At 47.1% G+C, this 18,872-nt stretch overlaps 1 protein-coding gene across 2 annotated transcripts in view; it reads left to right on the forward strand.

Moving 5' to 3' along the window:
* Nucleotides 1–956: 956 nt before the first annotated feature.
* SLC5A11 (solute carrier family 5 member 11) overlaps nucleotides 957–18,872 on the forward strand; it is a 56,686-nt gene continuing 38,770 nt past the window's right edge. The window contains exons 1-4 of one of the 2 annotated variants that reach the window (XM_061401467.1): nucleotides 961–1,043; nucleotides 1,200–1,413; nucleotides 11,870–12,028; nucleotides 14,684–14,755. In XM_061401467.1, coding sequence (XP_061257451.1) covers nucleotides 11,894–12,028; nucleotides 14,684–14,755 — 207 coding nt within the window. In that variant the 5' untranslated portion in view covers nucleotides 961–1,043; nucleotides 1,200–1,413; nucleotides 11,870–11,893. Of the gene's footprint in view, nucleotides 1,414–11,869; nucleotides 12,029–14,683; nucleotides 14,756–18,872 lie in introns of both variants that reach the window. The other variant, XM_061401466.1, reaches the window with a different exon arrangement.

The raw sequence follows: 18,872 nt of genomic DNA on the forward strand, positions 1-18,872 counted from the left end.
TCTGTCCGCCAGCCACCTTTTCTGATTCCAGCTGTTCCTTCTGTCCATCTTTCGCCCTAGGCAGGTCCCCTGTTCATGCTGATGTCGGTCCAATCGCTGAGTGTCTGCGCATCCAGGCCGCCTCTGTCCACTGAGGTTGTTTCTACGCCACCTCCACAGGCCCTGCAGCGCTCTGGAAGAAACGCTCTGGGTTCAAATCCTGGTTCTGCCACTCACAGCTGGTGACCTGGGCAAGCCACTCACCCATCTCTACCTCTGTCTTCTCATCAGTAAAATAGACATAATACTATCAGTCCAGGAGGCTTGTTGGAAAGACCAAGTGAGCAGAGATGTGGAAGCATTCAGAATGGAGCCTGGAGCATGTCGATTCTCACCATGCTTTCTGAACTGCTCTGAGCCAGGGGCTGCCCCCACCCAGGGCCCAGGTCAAGGGAAGGAGGCCGGAGGTGGCCTCTGTGGTGGTGGTGGTGGGGAGGCGGCCAGCACCCTGCTCTAGCCAGTGGCTGTCCTGCGGCCGTGTGGAATGGCCAGATCTTCAGATTGTTCTGGTAAACTGGGAAGTCCAGAGTCATTCAATCCCTTGTTTTGCAAACTCTAGTAACTATCCTTTTTCTTTAAAAAAAAAATTTTTTTTTTTGAATGCTCTGAGCATCCAGTGCAAGCCTTCCGCGGTCCCCTACTGCCTGTCCTGGTCTTGCGGGCCCCCGGCCACGGGCTCAGTCACTCCTGACAACTCCTCTGGGCTCCAGGCGCCTGCCTTTGTCCTGCCTCGGTCTGGAAAGCGCAGGGCAAAGGAATCGAACAAAGGTGGTCACTGTTACTGGTGCTGTCCCAGCGGTGGGGCCGCCGCGAGTGCCCTCCTGGGACTGTCCCTCTGTCCCCTGCGTCCCCTGCCAGCCTCTCCCCTCCCCCGCGTCCAGCTCGTCCCAAGCCCGCCTGTCCCCAGCGCGGAGGCGGGCCAGTGGCAGAGTGGGCGAGCGGGCAGGACGCGCCCCGGGCGGCAGCCGCTGCCCGCCCCCTCGTTGCCATGGGCCCCCCACCAGGTGAGGAGGTGGGGCCATGTGGGCGGGGCTCAGGTCAGCCCATCTTCCCCTCTGGGACCTGCTCAGAGTTCAAGTTCAAGTTCAGGGTTGGGGCTGGCCCGGGGCCTCTCCTACCGCCCTGGGGGAGATCATTGACGCTTCCTCTAACCCCTGCAGTAAGCCCAGGCTGGAATTTGGAGTTTGACCTTCGAGGAGCCTCTCTCAGCAGGCGGGGCCGGAGGGAAGGCCACCGCTGTCTTTTCAAACTCTGGCTGCGAGGGAAAAGGAACCCAGAAGGTTCTCCCACCTCACGGCCATTTCTATCTCCTTCCGCCTCAGACGCCGCCGCCGCCACCTGTACCCAGGGCAGGTTGGCCCTGCACCGAGACAGGTAAGACTCCGTCCGCCACTCCCGCAGCCCCCAAATTGATAACCATTCGGCACACAGGGGGCAGCTACTCCGGGGACCGGAGGCAGAGCTGGCAAAGGACCGGGTGGGGGTGGCGCAGAGCTCCTCTCCTGGGAGGGGGCTAGTCCTGCCCCCCACACACGGGTTGATGCAGCCCGAGCACGCCGTGCTGGCGTCCCAGATCCTCCACTTACCCGGTTTCAGGCTCCTGGAGTGAACATTTCTCCTCATCTGTCAATTGACAGTGTGAATCAGCGCAGCCCAGCCACAGGTGTAGTGGACTTATGAGGCCCCAGGAGATAAGCAGGTGCAAAAATACCTACATACACAGCGAAACACTGCTGGGGGGTGAGGGGGTGAGGGGGTAGAGGGGGCACTGCCTGTGACTTCCATGCGACTGCTGTTAACTGCAAGCAAATAGGAGTCACTGATACATGGCAGGCACGTGCAGAGAGCTTTGCGTGGTGGACCGGAATGGCTGGCCCAGCCACCCTAACTCACAGCAGAGACCGATTTGGAAAGAAACGCGCCCAAGGCTGCACAGATAGTGAGCTGGAGAAGCTGAGACTCAGCTCGGACAGCGGCGAGCTTATCCACCAAGTCTGGTTTTCAAAAGGTGTCTTCATGATGATTCTGGGGAGCAGGTGGGAGAGATGCTGTCCTTCACTGGACATCTTGAGGATATGACTTTGGGTGGTGGTCGGTGGGGGAGGGGGTCACAGTTGTGTGTGTGTGTGTGTGTGTGTGTGTGTGTGTATCCTAATTCCCTGACCAGGGATTGAATCTGCGCCCCTTGTATTGGAAGTGTGCAGTCAACCACTGAACCCCCAGGACAGTCCCAAGCTGGGTCACAATTGCGAGTATATAGCAAAGGCTCAGAAAATCCCCCATTTGTTTGTTATACAAGTCTACTCAGTGCATGGGGACTTCACAGGTGGTGCTAGTGGTAAAGAACCCACCTGCCGATGCAGGAGACATAAGAGACCCAGGTTCTATCCCTGGGTCGGGAAGATCCCCTGGAGGAGGGCATGGCAACCCACTCCAGTATTCTTGCCTGGAGAAACCCATGGACAGAGGAGCCTGGTGGGCTCTAGTCTACAGGGTTGCAAACAGTCAAGTATGACTGAAGCGACTTAGCTCGCACACATTGAGTGCCTGCTCAGAGGACACAATGTGAACGAGATGGACAGAGCCCCTGCCTTTGTGGAGCTTACACTGCAGTGGGAATGAGTGGGAATGAGAGAATCGTACAAATCAAATGTCCTGCTTGATTCAACAGTGATGGGAAGTCGTGTTTGTTATGATGGCAAATCATCCAACTTAGACTAAAGCCAAGAGAAGACTCCTCTGGGGCTGAGACAGTAGGGTGCCATCCGAAGGATGAGTAGGAGTTCACCAAGCCAAGAGGGAAGAGCATGGCAGGTGGGGGGAACAGAATGGCAAAGACCCTGAGGCAGAAGTAGCACCCATGGGCTAGAAAGGAGACCAGGGTGAGATGGGGCTGGCAGAGCAAGTCAGCAGGCGCTGAGATGCTTTGAGCAGGAAAAGGAACCCATCTGATTTATGTTCAAAGATCTCTCTGGCTTCCATGTGAAGGGAGTGGATTCCAAGGAAGCAAGAGTGGCACTGGGGAGGCAAGATTCTTCCTCTGCTCTAGACACCAGTGATGGTGGCTTGAATGAAAGCCAGAGAAGTAAAGTGAGAGGAAATAGATGGAGTCCGGCTCTGCTTTGGACATACAACAGAATGGAGTCAGAGGTCAGTTCTGGGAGACTGAGATTCTGGGAGTTGAACAAGAGACACTATAATGTCTTTTTTGGTATGTTTGCCAGGCCTAGCATCTTTGGTGCTTAGACACAGTACCTGGATGTGCTCATAGGCCACTGGATGAGTGAATGAATGCAAGAATGAATGAATGTAAAATTGAATGAATGCAAGATTTGAGGATGACTCTCGGACTTCTGACCTGAGCAGCAGAGTGGATGAAGTTGCCGTTTAGGGAGATGGAATGGACTGGAAGCCCTTGAAGATCATCGTCTCTATGTTGGATGAATTACCTTTGAGATGACGACTGAGACTCCATGAGGGATTCCATGCCAGCACTTGGGTGGACAGGTCTGGGCTCAGAAGGTGCCCTTTTGACATCTGTTCTCTCTAGGAGCTATGAGACAAGGTCATCACTGAAGTGGGGAAGGGGCTGGAGAAGAAGCCTCACACGAGGGTCCCTTGTACTCACACCTGTTAACCCCACAGGGACTCTTTGTGGAAAGCTGTCAGGCCCTACCGTGCCCATGGTTTTCTAGCTAATGACCGGGGAGGTGGCTCTTTCTAACAGGCAAGGGACAGTCCCAGTCTCTGCTTCAGCCCAGAGATCCCCAGAATCTGTCCTCTGGTCTCTTTCTAGAGATCTGTTCCTAACAAACCGTGTGGCATTAGCTGTCTGGGCAGGCAGAAGTGGTCCTCCTTCCGTCCTCTGTTCTGCTGTTTGAGGCTCTGATGGCCTCGCTCAGCCTTTACAGTACTGACCCCCTCCCTCTTATGGGGCTGTCTCTACCATCGCATCTTGAATTTGAGCCAAAGGCCAGGCTTATGGCTGAAGAGGGGGCAGTTACCTTCACAGGGGAATGGAAGAAAAGGGTGTGAGGGGTTGCCGGCCCTGGGAGGTGCAGCCTGTGTGGGCCCGTGTGGTCACCTCTGCAGTTTTCCCTGCTAAGGGCCCACGTGCCGAGCGGTAGTTGAGAACTTGCAGATCAAGCCCCGGTTGGAAGTCCCAGTTCAGTCATTTACCAGTGGCGTGGCCTTGGGGCCCCAGCCTGGGCTTTCTGTGGGGTTAACCAGAAACTCGACCTCTTAGGGACGCTATGTGCTTAAAATGAGATTCATACACGTAGAGGCCAGGATCTGCATGACCACAGAGTCCATGCTCTCTCTTTTTTTTTCTTTCTTTTAATGGTTTTACAAGAAGAATGTGTTGGGACTTCCCTGGTTGTCCGGAGGTTAAGACTCTGTGCTTCCACTGCAGGGGGCTTGGGTTCGATCCCTGGTCGGGGAACTAAGATCCTGCATGCTGCTCAGAGTGGCCAAAAAGTAAAAAATAAATAAATAAATGCTTAATGAAAAAAAAAAAAGAGAGAAGGACGAGGTCAGATCTAGTAGGTCTGATCACATTCTATAATGAACTTGATTAATGCTTTTAGCAAAACTGTGACATAGGCCTGATTAATATCCCGATTTTATAGATGAGAAAACTGAGCCTCAGAGAAGTTATTTGCTCAAGATCACAGAGCTAGTGAGAGGTAGAGCTGGGATTTGAACTGGGCAGTGCAGTTCTAACGTCTTTACAGGTGATCGAAGTGCATTTATTTCCCAGAGAGTTTTTAAAAACTCCAGTAATTGAAATTTGTAGTTAGACAGTCATTGTCATCTTTACCCAGTGCAGAATTCTTCCCTGGTTTCTGTCTCCATCTCTCTCATTCTCTGTCCCTGTAATGGGTTTGTTATTCTTCAGCAAATAGGCCTGCATCCTGGCAAAATAGTTGGTACTATTTTTCCCATCAGCATGTATCCATATTTAACATACATGTATGGTTTTATGCTGTAAATCTTGTTCCGTTTGTCTCTTTTTCTTTCATTATGAAATGTTTCAGATGCACACACGTCGTAAAGAATAATGTGGGGGGAAATATAATGTAGCCCCACCCGTAGATGCATGTAGAGGAGCCAGCCTAAGAAACCTAAATGCAGTGAAGACAGTCAGAGCCCCCACCCTGCTCTGGGCATGCTTGCCCATCTTTGCCTAGCACTGGGGCTCGGAAAATTTCCACATCTGCTTTGGCAAGTTATGTAAGCGGCCAGAAGGAAAGGGTTGAGCAGCCATCTCTGCTTGCTGAATTTCCTCTGTTTTGGGGCCAGTTGGCAGCAGTAAGGGCAGGGTGTTCTTGCAAACAGGGCCGTTGTTAGAGTGCCTGCTTTGCATAGACTCCTGTTAACCCTGGCCTCCCACAGGGTGGTTCCGTCCTTGGAAGTGAAGCCCTCCGGGGCAGTGCAGAGGGTAGCTCTGGGCATGCAAGGGGCTGCAAGGGGCTGGGTGAGCTCTCGTGAGGTCGGGGACTGGGTGAGATCTCGCGAGGATAGGGGCCAGTTTCACTGTCATCACCAATTTGTCCCCCGGGCCTAGCACAGAGCCTGGCACACAGCTGGGGCCTAATAAATGTTTGTGGCAAAGATACAAGTAGATGGAGGGAAGGAGTGAAGGAGGGGAGGATAGAAAGAAGGAGAGAAGGGCAGAGAGGAAAAAAGAGAGAAGTCAGTATAGGGTAACAATGAGCTTCAATTCAGGACCTGAGTTTGAATCCCACCTCTGCACTTCCTATGACCCAGAGGCCAGTGGCACAGCTGTGACCTGAACCCAGCTCACTCTTACTTCACTGTGGCTCCATTTCCCACCTGTAAAATGAAAGTATAACCTGGGTGGCTCAGTGATAAAGAATCTGCTTGCCAATGCAAGGGACTTGGGTTCAATCCCTGGGTTGGGAAGATCCCCTGGAGAAGGAAATGGCAACTCACTCCAGGATTCTTGTCTGGGAAATCCCATGGACAGAGGAGCCTGGTGGGCTACAGTCCAGGGGGTCACAAAGAGTCAAACACAACTCAGACTGAACAGCAACAAGTGTGTTTGCCTCACCGAGCTGACCAGGATGAGTAAGAGAATCAATGCAAACTGAGTTCCAGGCCCGCAACTTCAATAAATAGCTTTAGAGATGATCCCTGTTACGGTGATAGTGTGGCTTTGCTGTACGAGGGCATGTGGAGGGCTCCCCTGGGACATGTGGCCAAGGCTCCAGCACTTGGGTTCTGCAGCCTCTCTGGTCCATGTTGCTAGCTCCTATTCCCATCCTGAAGAAAGCCGTACATCCTGGCCACCGGCAGGGCCCCACCTCCCTGGGACTCAAGAAGAGCCTGGAGTCAGTGCCAGCCTCCCAGAGCTGGTGATGAATGGCTTGTTTATCTGCTCCTGCCCCTCTCGGTGCCTGGCAGGCAGAGGCCTGGAAGAGGCAGCTGGGAGCGGGGCTGTGGACGGGGGAGGGCTGGCTCACCAGTCTGTCTAATGCCCCTGCTTCCTTCCTCCCCTTCCTCCCTTTCAGACCTGCAGAGTTTTAGGACAAGCCGCCCCACTCCCCAGTTCAATATAAATCTCCACCTTAAGCTGCTTCCCTCTTCCTCAAGTCCCCAGTGTTGGAAGCAGCAGGGTACTTGAAAGCAGTTGAAGCGTTTGAAAATGCAGTCTCTGAACCCTCCTATGCTGTTGGTGGGAATATAAATTGGTGTAACCACTATGGAGAACAGTATGGAGGTTCCTCAAAAAGCTAGAGTTAACATATGATCCAGCAATCCCACTCCTGGGCACGTATTCAGAGAAAACTCGAATTCAAAAGGATACATGCGATATTCATAGCAGCTCTGTTTACAGCAGCCAAGACACAGAAGTGTCTATCAACAGAGTGGATAAAGAAGATGTGGCACATATATACAGTGGAATACTACTCAGCCATAAGAAAGAATGAAATAATTCCATTTGCAGCAACATGGGGGGGACCTAGAAATGATCATACCAAGTGAAGTAAATCCAGCACGTACAGGTGGAATCTAAAAAAAATGAACAATCTACATATGAAACAGACACAGACGTAGAAAACAAACGTATGATTACCAAAGGGAAAAGAGGAGAGATGAATTAAGAGTTTAAGATTAACAGATATGGAAACTAACACAATGCTGTAAATCAGCTATATTTTAATAATGATAATTTTTTTAAAAGGATGGTCAGGGAATCCCCTGGTAGTCCAGTGGTTAGGACTCCATGCTTTCACTGCTGAGGATGAGGGTTCAAACTAAAATCCCACAAACCACATAGTCAAAAAAAATTGAAAAATAAAACACATAAAAAAATAAAAATAAAACACACAGTTCTGCAATCAGATCTGGAATTGAGCCCTGCCTTGGGCACTCAGTCATGCGACACCACTTCCTTGTCTGTGAAGTGGCGGTAAGAACACTGCTTAACCAAGAAGGGCTTCACCCTCGAGTCAGACCTTAAGGACCATCTAGTCCCCTTGTTTTCTAGCCTCCAAATCTGCCTCCTGGTTAGAGCCTCCTTTATGAATCTCTGCTTCCACCCTTGGGAGCTCTCCAGTACAGTCCTCCCTTCCCACTTTCTCCTTGCGAGTTTTCTGGTTCAGTTAGGTTATTACCATCCCATTGGACTGATGACAATGATCATAAAACCTAAGCGTGACTGAGGCAGGGAGGGCTGAGGGATGACCTGGGATGGAATTTGGGCTTCTGCTACATACTCCTGCCTTCAAGCTGGGTCAGTGAGTTGGGTTTGCCTGATACTGGCTGGTCCATCTTCCTTCCTTCCCTCCTTCTCTTGTCCGTCCATCTTTGGATCAGTGTTATGGATCAGTGATTGTTTGGATCTTCTCACAGGTCTGAGAAGCTGTGAGCATCCTCTCAACAGAAGAGCAAGGCCCAGGCCCAGGGAGAGAAGTTCAGTACTGCACTTGCTGTGGGAAGGGATGTTAAAGGCTACTGAGCGCCCCCCTGAGGCATCTTCTCTAAATGAACGTCTCTAGTCTCCTGGGTTCTAAGGCAGTGCTTTTCAACACAGGAGACATTTGTGGCTGCCGCAGCTGTGCAAAAGTGCTGCTGGCCTCGAGTGGGTGGCTCCCAGGGATGCTGCTAAACGTCTACAATGCACCAGGCAGCCCGCTCATAACAAGGAATTCAGTTCAGTTCAGTTCAGTCGCTCAGTCGTGTCCGACTCTTTGCGACCCCATGAATTGCAGCACGCCAGGCCTCCCTGTCCATCACCAACTCCCGGAGTCCACTCAAACTCACGTCCATCGAGTCGGTGATGCCATCCAGCCATCTCATCCTCTGTCATCCCCTTCTCCTTCTGCCCCCAATCCCTCCCAGGATCAGAGTCTTTTCCAATGAGTCAACTTTTCACATGAGGTGGCCAAAGTACTGGAGTTTCAGCTTTAGCATCATTCCTTCCAAAGAAATCCCAGGGCTGATCTCCTTTAAAATGTACTGGTTGGATCTCCTTGCAGTCCAAGGGACTCTCAAGAGTCTTCTCCAACACCACACTTCAAAAGCATCAATTCTTCGGCACTCAGCTTTCTTCACAGGCCAACTCTCACATCCATACATGACCACTGGAAAAACCATAGCCTTGACTAGAGGGACCTTTGTTGGCAAAGTAAGGTCTCTGCTTTTGAATATGCTATCTAGGTTGGTCATAGCTTTCCTTCCAAGGAGTAAGCGTCTTTTAATTTCTTGGCTGCAGTCACCATCTGCAGTGATTTTGGAGCCCAGAAAAATAAAGTCTGACACTGTTTCCACTGTTTCCCCATCTATTTCCCATGAAGTGATGGGACCAGATGCCATGATCTTCGTTTTCTGAATGTTGAGCTTTAAGCCAACTTTTTCACTCTCCTCTTTCACTTTCATCAAGAGGCTCTTTAGTTCCTCTTCACTTTCTGCCATAAGGGTGGTGTCATCTGCATATCTAAGGTTATTGATATTTCTCCCGGCAATCTTGATTCCAGCTTGTGCTTCTTCCAGCCCAGTGTTTCTCATGATGTACTCTGCACATAAGTTAAATAAACAGGGTGACAATATACAGCCTTGATGAACTTCTTTTCCTATTTGGAACCAGTCTGTTGTTCCATGTCCAGTTCTAACTGTTGCTTCCTGACCTGCATACGAGATCCAAAATGCCGATAGTGTTGCAGATGAAAAGCCTTGCTTTAAGAACCAGGAATGTGTCACCCAGGTGACCAGGCTACTCCACCTTTGGGCAGCTCTGGTAAGAAGCAGGAAATGGCTCCCCAGTTCTTCCCCTCTCTCAGTTAATCTCCAGGTTCTATCAGTTCTGGGGCTTCCCTGGTGGCTCAGTTGGTAAAGAATCTGCCTGCAATGCAGGAGACCCTGGTTCGATTCCTGGGTCTGGAAGATCCCCTGAAGAAGGGATAGGCTACCCACTCCAGTATTCTTGGGCTTCCCTGGTGGCTCAGATGGTAAAGAATATGCCCACAATGCAGGAGACTTGGATCCCTGGGTTGGGAAGATCCCCTGGAGGAGGGCATGGCGACCCACTGCAGTATTCATGCCTGGAGAATCCCATAGACAGAGGAGCCTGGTGGGCTACAGTCTGTAGGGTCGCAGAGACTCAGACATGACTGAGCGACTAAACACAGCACAGCACACAGAACCTATCTGCAGTTTGCACAAAACAAGTGTTCTGGGTTTTCCTTTACATTAAAATCATAGACAACTATATTCTATATCTTATAATAACCTATAATGGAAAAGAATCTGAAAATATTGATCACTTTGCTATATACCTGAAACTAACATTGTAAATGAACTGTACTCAATTTTTTTAAAAAATGGTTTAAAAAATGTACCGGCTTTTTATTTTATCGGGGCTGTCTCTGATATTTCTCAGAGGGCTCTATAAAAACATGGTATATCATGGGAGTTGTTTGGATTTCTTTATAACATTTAAAATCACAAAGCATTTTCTTTTTCAGATTTAAACATTCTGGTTTTCCTCTGTAGAGTCACACTTTATTCTGTGCTTCTGGAATCAAATGGATTCCAGTTTTCTTATTTCTCTTAAATTCAAAGCTTACTCAGTATAATAGGTAAAAGGATCTGACTCCCCCTTTGCATCAGATGGAGCAGTTATATGTTGAATTATCCATCATTTTAACCATAAATTGCTGTTCTTTTATTTCTCTTTTATAATAGAGCTTTATATTGATGTTTTAAATGTGTGTAGGTAGGTAACATTATCTGTGAGTTTCATTTCAGTATTCAGTAAAAAGAATATTATAAAATATTTGTTATAGAAACAGGGGATAATATCTGAAGATGATGATATCTTCTTTCTGTAGAAAGAAAACTACTGACCTTAGAGAATCCTTTGAATGACATCAAAGAGCTGGTTTAATGCCTTCATAGATAATGAGCCTCACTGCCCACTTCCCTGCTCCCAGTCTTAATCCTCAGGAAAGAATCTGATGGTTCCTTAAGCATGACATGCTTATTCACATCTTAATGTCTGTGGATACTGTTGCCTTAGCCTGGAATGTACCCGCATCCCTGCTCATGGCGTGTAGGACCACCTACACATTCTTCAAAACCCAGCTCATATACTATCATCTCTTTTCCTCCATGTAAAACTAGGTGGTCTTTGCCTCACGGCCTACTGTAGAAAATTAGTAATAGTGATAATAGCAGCTATAATTTACTGAGCACAGCTGTGTGTGGCATTGTTCTCCACACTTCACAGGTACTAGATCATGACGATCTGTGAAATGTAACCTCTTATTGTCCCATTTTCAGATGGCAATGCAATGAATTAGAGAAGTTAGGGAATTTGTCCAAGCTCTCGGGGTCAGTAAGGGGTGCAGCCAACTGGATGACTCTTAGGCTTGAATCCTTAATATGTCTGTCATTATACACACCCACTTGTATGAAACATCATATTGTGTTATTATCTATAAGTTGAGTTACCCCATTATTGGGCTGCCCACTTTGCAAGGTTATAAACACTTAGGATGATGCCTGTCATGTAGCAGGTGCTATATACATGTTTATTAAAGAAACACATTTCAACTTCCCTGATGGTCCAGTGGCTAAGAATCCACCTTCCAATGCATGGACACAGGTTCCATTCCTGGTCCTGGAAGATTCCACATGCCACGGGACAACTAAGCCTGTGGGCCACAACTACCAAACCTGTGCTCTAGAGCCTGCGAGCCACAAATACTGAAGCCTGTGCACTCTAGAGCTGGTGCTCTGCAACCAGAGAAGCGACCACAATGAAAAAACCATGCACTGCAAGGAGAGAAAGCTCACTCGCAACAACGAAGACCCAGTGCAGCCAAAATAAAAAATAAATACAAATTTAAAAATAAATAAACATACACATTTTATGGGCATATCCAGCAGCGAAACAAGATTGTATTGACTGGCTGAGCCTTAGGCAAAATTGCTGGCTTGACTTTCACCTGGCTGCGAGGTACCAGGGAAACAGGCTGACTCGGGTGTCCTGTTTTTCTCTCACTCCTGGATACGTGGAAGAGGGTGGTGAGACATCTATATTACTTAAGCTGTTTGTTTTTCTTTGTGTTTTGCCAAGTGAGCGGTGGGGTTGGTGAACATTAACTGTAGATTGGATGTGACTTCCTTGTAAATATTTGGTGAATGACAGAACCGATGGATTTGCCTTCCTGAGGTCTGTCTCCATCACACATCCTTCCACATGTGTCTCCCTGCTTGGGTGCCCAAGGAGACAGTTACAGAGAGGGTGAGAAGAGTGGCACCGGGTCCTGGCATGTGACACACATTTGCACTTCCACAGCGTTGCAAGAGTTCGTTCAGGACCATGGAGAGCAGCGCCAGCAGCCCTCCTCTCACACAGTCAGATCCCCTGGAGGCGTTTCCCCGGAGGACGCTGGAAGCAGGAGACATCGCAGTGTTGGTTCTATACTTCCTCTTTGTCCTGGCTGTTGGACTATGGGTAAGTCAAGTCAGAGGGAGAGACTGGCTCAAGGTTTTACAGTAAGTAGAACTTGATTCTTTTTTATTTTTATCTTTGGCCACACTGCATGGCTTGTGGGTTCTTAGGTCCCCAACCAGGGATCACATCCATGCCCCATGCAGTGAAAGTGTGGAGTCCTAACTGCTGGACCACCGGGGAAGTCCTAAGAGTCAAGGTTCTCAAGTCAGACAGGATTGGGATCAGGATTAGGGGGTACAGGCAGAGTTAGAATAAGGGTTAGAGTTGCTGGGAATCTGTAATTTCACAAGAGAATCAGAAGACTCTGATGTAGTGCTGGTTTGGGGAGCCCTGGATTTAGATGATCCCTTTTAGCACAAGGAGTTCTTTACTCTTGGAAAATACTTCCTGTGTCAGGATTCAGCAGGAATGAGCCAAAGTATCTGTTTGCTATAGTAAGATCTTTTGCAGGGATGAAAAGATATCATTTCATGTCATCTCTCATCCAGTAAGACTCCTCTTACCAATATCTGCATCCAGAGCTGGAAGAAGTTACAACTTATCCAAGATCACTTAGTGGTTTAAATGTCTCTGTTAAAGTACCTTTAGGGCCAAGAAGCTCACTCCCAAAGAGCTCTGAAATCAGGCTGACCTGGGTTTGAGTTCTCAGTCTTCCTCTCTGTAGAAATATGGCACTAGATAAGGGACTACTTCTGAGCCTTGGTTTGTTCATGTATTAGATTGGCTTGATGATATCAACCTCATAGAAACTGAAAGTGAAAGTTGCTCAGTCCAGCTGTTTGTGACCCCATGGACTGTAGACTGCTAGGCTCCTCTGTCCATGGAATTCTTCAGGCAAGAATACTGGAGTAGGTTGCCATTCCCTCCTCCAAGGGATCTTCCCAACCCAGGGATGGAACCTGGGTCTCCTGCATTGCAGGCAGATTCTTTACCATCTGAGACACCAGAGAAGCTCTCACAGGAGTTGGTGAGGATTAAAATGAGATGATGCTTCAAAATGCTTACTGCAGAGCCTGGCACATAGTGAGTGACTGAATGAAAGTCACTCAGTCGTGTCCGACTCTTTGCAATCCCATGGACTGTAGCCTCCAGGCTCCTTTGTCCATGGAGTTCTCCAGGCAAGAACACTGGAGTGGGTTGCTACTTCTTCAGAGGATCTTCCCGACGCAGGGGATAGAACCCAGGTCTCCTGCATTGCAGGCAGATTCTTTACCATCTGAGTCACCAGGGCAGCCCCCTGGTACATAGTACTGATACTCAGTAAATGACATCCATTGTGGGCGGTCACAGACAAACCATGGTCTAAAACTCAGATGTCTAGGGGGACCTAGTAGGTTATTATACATGTGTGAGGCAGGGAGTTGTAGGGGGGGATGACCTGAATAGTTTGTCTCCTCTAAGGGATTCAAATGAAAATCTTAAAAACCAGACATCAAACATGGACTTCCATGGTGGACTGGTGGTTAAGAATCCGCCTTCAAATGCAGGGAACCCAGGTTCGATCACTGGTAGGGGAACTAATATCCCACCTGCTGTGGGGGGACTATGTACCCATGCACCACAACTACGAGCCCATGTGCCACAACCAGAGAGAAACCTGGGTGCCACAACCAAAACTCCACACGGCCAGAAACAAATCAATAAATAGAAAAAACAAACCATGGGTCAAACAAAACATGTTTGATCTAAAAAGTACAACAAGCTAGTGAAAATAACTAAAAAGAAGTAAAAGGACTTCCCTGGCTGGATGTGGGTTCCATCCCTGGTCAGGGAACTAAGATTTCACGTGCCTCATCATCAAAAAGGCAAACAAAAAAACCCCACATAACACAAGCAATATTGAAACAAATTCAATAAAGAATTTTAAAAATGATCCGCATCAAAAAACAATCTTAAGAAAAAAAACCAAAAAGAACAAAAAAGTAGAATCACAGATGTAGAGAAGAAACTAGCGGTTATCAGCGGGGAGAGGGGAGGAGAAATACAGGAGTAGAGCATTAAGAGGTAAAAACTATTATGCATAAAATAAGCTGCAAGAATATATTATACAATACAGAGGATATAGCCAGTATTTTATAACTATAAATGGAGTACAACCTTTAAAAATTGTAAATCACCTATAACTTATATAATATCATACATCACCTATACTTTTTCTTTGAAGGACCTGAGAGGCTTTTTTTTTTTTTTAATTTAAAATTTTTATTTTGGGGCCTCACCACAGTGCATGTAGGATCTTAGTTCCCTAACTAGGGAAGTAGAAGAAAAGAGTCTTAGCCTCTGAAACACCAGGGAAGTCCCTCACTTAAAAAAAAGGAAAAAATTGCAGTTAAGGGACTTTCCCGGTGGTCCAGTGGTTAGCACTCCACGCTTTCACTGCCAAGGGCCCATCCCTCGTTGGAGAACTTAAATCCCACAAGCTGCATGGTGCAAAAAATAGTGAAGTAAGATATTTCATGCAAATAATGGCCATGGGAAGTATTGCTCAGGGACTCTTACAAAAACAAACAAAACCCCAAACCAAACAAACCCCAAAATATATTTGATGTCTGAATCTGGCTTGCTGGACTCCCGGGTTATAATCTGGGACTAGACCACCTGGGGGTGCCTCTGATTGCTAACACTTCCTTTACCCACTGCTCTTTTCTGTTTCAGTCCACAGTGAAGACCAAAAGAGACACCGTGAAAGGCTACTTTCTAGCTGGAGGCAACATGCTGTGGTGGCCAGTAAGTAGTCTTTGGTTCAATTAAAAGACTCTTCAAGTCCCGATACTCTGTCTAGCCTTTGCTTTCTCAGGACTCTCTGGTTCCATGTTGTCTGGAAGTCACAGTCTAAACTAGAGAAGACTTAGCTCCAACTCGAAATTGTTTGAACAAAAAGAATCCATCAGCTCACCTAAGGGAAAAAACCTAGAGTTGGTCTGGTTTCAGGTATGGCAGGGTATAGGGGCACAAGTGATCACTGGGACCTGGTTTCTCCCTCTGTTTATCCCATCTATCTGTCTATCTATCTATCTTTCTATTAATATATATCTTTCTATCTATCTGCCTATCTATCTGGGCTTCCCTGATGGCTCAGAGGATAAAGAATCCACCTGCAATGCAGGAGACACAGAAGATGTGGGTTCAATCCCTGGGTTGGGAAGATCCCCTGGAGGAGGAAATGGCAACCCACTCCAGGATTCTTGCCTGGGAAAATCCCATAGACAGAGGAACCTGGTGGGCTACAGTCCATAGGGTCGGGAAGAGTCAGACACAGGGCTGAGCGATGAAGCACACACATTTATCCATCTATCCATTAGTTGTCTATCACCTATCTATCTCTATCAGTGTCTCTGCTTCTGGAAGGGTGCCATTCCCAAACAGGCTCAACTTCATGTCAACAAGATGATGGCCACTCCTCCAGACTTTCCATCCTCTCCATCTCCAGCCTAGCATGGGAAGAGCACCTGCCTCCATGGCAGGATCCCTGGAAAATATGTGTCCCAAGCCCATCTCTGTGTTAGTCACTGTGACCAAGGTAGTGACTGTGTGCTGTGTTAAGTAACTCAAGCCTGGGTCACACACTCAGTGCCTTATCTGGAGGGCATGGAGCCTGCTCTGAGGCATATGTGATGAGAAATAAGAAGGGCTAGACCCTGAAGGACAGCTGGAGACCATTACTGAGACAAGGTGGAAAAAATGTTGAGAACCCAAATAACAAATACAACAGCCCAATTAGTATTCTCTATTCAAGGGGAGCTAAAGGCATTGCTAAATACATTGTTGTTGTTCAGTCGTTCAGTCATGTCCTGCTTTTTGTGAGCCCATAGACTGCAGCACGCCTGGCTTCCCTGTCCTTCACCATCTACCGGAACCCGCTCAAACTCATGTATGTTGAGTCAGTGATGCCATCCAACCATCTCATCCTCTCTCCCCTTCTCCTCCTGCCTTCAATCTTTTCCAGCATCAGTGTCTTTTCTAATGGGCTGGCTCTTCACATCAGGTGGCCAAAGTATTGGAGCTTCAGCTTTAGCATCACTCTTTCCAATGAATATTCAGATTAGTTTCCTTTAGGATTGACTGGTTTGGTCTTTTGCAGTCCAAGGGACTCTGAACAGTTTTCTCCAACACCACAGTCCAAAAGCGTCAATTCTTCAGTACTCAGTCTTCTTTACGGTCCAACTCTCACATCCATACATGACTACTGGAAAAACCGTAGCTTTAACTAGATGGACCTGTGTACACATATGCACACACATATATGCACACAGGCCTCTGCTTCATGGGTCCTGAGTAAGGAATCAGGAATGATCATTTTATTCATGATCTTCTATTATAAGTGTTAAATCTCTCAAATAAAAAGAGAGAAGACATTTCCCATTTGCAGGGAGTCCAAAAGATGTAAGATACAGAGAGATAACAGGTATCTGAGCCTCTGGTCAATACGATGTCTGAAGACAATGACCACACTGTTCTCAAAAGATACCAAAAATGAGCTCTGCGTTATATATTCAGTGAATTCATTAGAACAGTTCCCTGTCCAGCACGGCACCAAACAGAGGAGACATCATTGAGCTTGTCTTCACCCTCACGGAGCTTGTAATCTAGTGCAGCATTTCCTAAGTGTGAAGAACGGGCGCACCACGATTTTTCAGTTGTGCAGACACAACACTGAGTAACGTCAGATTACATCGTGGGAGCATTCCCTTTCCTATTCTCAGTCAGTCTTCTTGGTTACATAAAAGAAAGTCACAGTTTGCTACTAAGATGGCTTTACCGGTCTTTTAGCACGGACTAATCTGTGTTTAACAAAGAGAATGCAAGCTTCAGGGTAAGTAAATTTGGTAGTCTGGAGAACCTAGATAGAATTTTATAACTTTTTTTTTTCATTTTCATTTTATTTGTATGGTTCTTTTCTATGTAAAGCAAGTGATACTGGTTTTCCATGTAAAGTTGTAAATACATATATCATATTAATATATAATAATTGGTTAAATAATAAAATATATAATCATATATATAAGTTAAAGAAGAAGTCAGTATAAGGTAAAATGTTGAGTAAAATATGAGTGGACATAGAGATGGCTACAAAAGAAGTACTCAGTGACTGAATTTTTTCTTTACTGAAATTGTTGCAATATTGCTTCTGTTTTATGTTTTGGATTTTTGGCCATGAGGCATGTGGGATCTTAGCTTCCCACATCCTGTGCATTGGAAGGTGAAGTCTTAACCACTGGACCACCAGGGAAGTCCTGCAATGATTGAACTTTAAGAAATGCTGGTCAAATGGTCTTTATCATGAGTGATGCTGGGCTCAAAAAAAAAAAAAAAATTCAGTTGGAATATAGCAGCTCACCTAAGTATGCTTGCTTTTGCATACTTGTATCCATTTCTTTGCTCATATTCTTGGATGACCCTTCTCCAGGTCAAGAAGGAAAGGGCAGTTGTGGAACTTTCTTTGCTTTCTTCACTCCGGAGAATGATGTCAATGGAAAGGAGGTGTGGTTAAGAGAAAGGGCTTTGGAACAAGTGCATCAGTTAGCTATTGCTCCTAAAAAGCTACCCATAAATGTAGTGGCTCACAACCACTACAGTGTATTATTTCTTTTTAAAATTTATTTTTTAAAAGCTGAAGTATAGCTGACTTACAATGCTATGTTAATTTCTGCTGTACAGCAAAGTGACTCATTATATATATATATATATAGTATATACAGTATATTATATCTTTGTAAAAGATATAATTAATTAATTTTTGGTTATGCTGAATCTTCATTGCTCCACTTGGGCTCTCTCTAGTTGCAATGAGTGGGGGCTACTCTTCACTGCAGTGCACAGGCTTCTCATTGCAGTGGCTTCTCTTGTTTCGGAGCACAGGCTCTAGGCACACAGGCTCCGTAGTTGCAGCTCGTGGGCTCTAGGGTGAGGACTCAGGAGTTGGGGTGCACAGGCTTTAGTTGCTCAGTTCCACAGCATGTGGATTCTTCCCAGACCAGGGATTGAACCCATTTCTCTGGCATTGGCAGGCAGACTCTCACTGTACCACTAGGGAAGTCTCAGTGTATTATTCTAATGATTGATTGGTTTGAGTGGGTGATTCCTCCCCTGCTCTTTAGCACTTTAGCTCTTTGGCTGCATTTAGCTGTTGGCTGGATGGGCTAGACACCAAGACGGCCCCATCCACAGATGTGGCTCTGGTGGGGATGGCTAGAAGGCTGGGGCTTCACTCTCTACATGCCCCTCATCGTTTAGTGACCCAGCCCAAGGTTTTTACAAGGCATTTGACTCAAAAGGGCAAAAATGAAAGCCGCCGGGCTGCTGAGCCTTGACCTGGAAGTCACACAGTGTCACTTTCACTGCGTCATATTGGTCAAAACAAGCCATCAGCCAGTGTGGGTTCTTTATGGGAAGAGTGGAAAAGTCACATTTCAGAGGAACAGGCAGGGTGGTGTCATTGGGAACGGCAGAGTAAAGATCTTTGAAATTTCCTCCAGAGAGCTTTTTTTGTTTGTTTTTAATTATTGAATTATTTATTTACTTTATTCGTTTTGGGTTGCACTGGGTCTTTGTTGCTGCGTGGGCTTTCCCTGGTTGTGGTGAGCAGGGGCTCCTCTTCATTGCAGTGTTCAGGCCTCTCATTGTCGCGGCTTCTCTTGTTGCAGAGCACAGGCTGTAGGGCACGTGGGCTTCAGTAGTTGCCACGCATGGGGTTTGTTGCTCCCCAACATGTGGACCCTTCTCAGGTCCAGGATCAAACCTGTGTCCCCTGCATTGGCAGACAGATTCTTATCTACTGTACTGCCAGGGAAGCCCCCGTGCGTGTGTGTTAAGTCACTTGAGTCGTGTCTGACCCTGTGTGACC

This window comes from Bos javanicus, chromosome 25 (assembly GCF_032452875.1).
Source record: "Bos javanicus breed banteng chromosome 25, ARS-OSU_banteng_1.0, whole genome shotgun sequence".
NCBI classification, from domain to species: domain Eukaryota; kingdom Metazoa; phylum Chordata; class Mammalia; order Artiodactyla; family Bovidae; genus Bos; species Bos javanicus.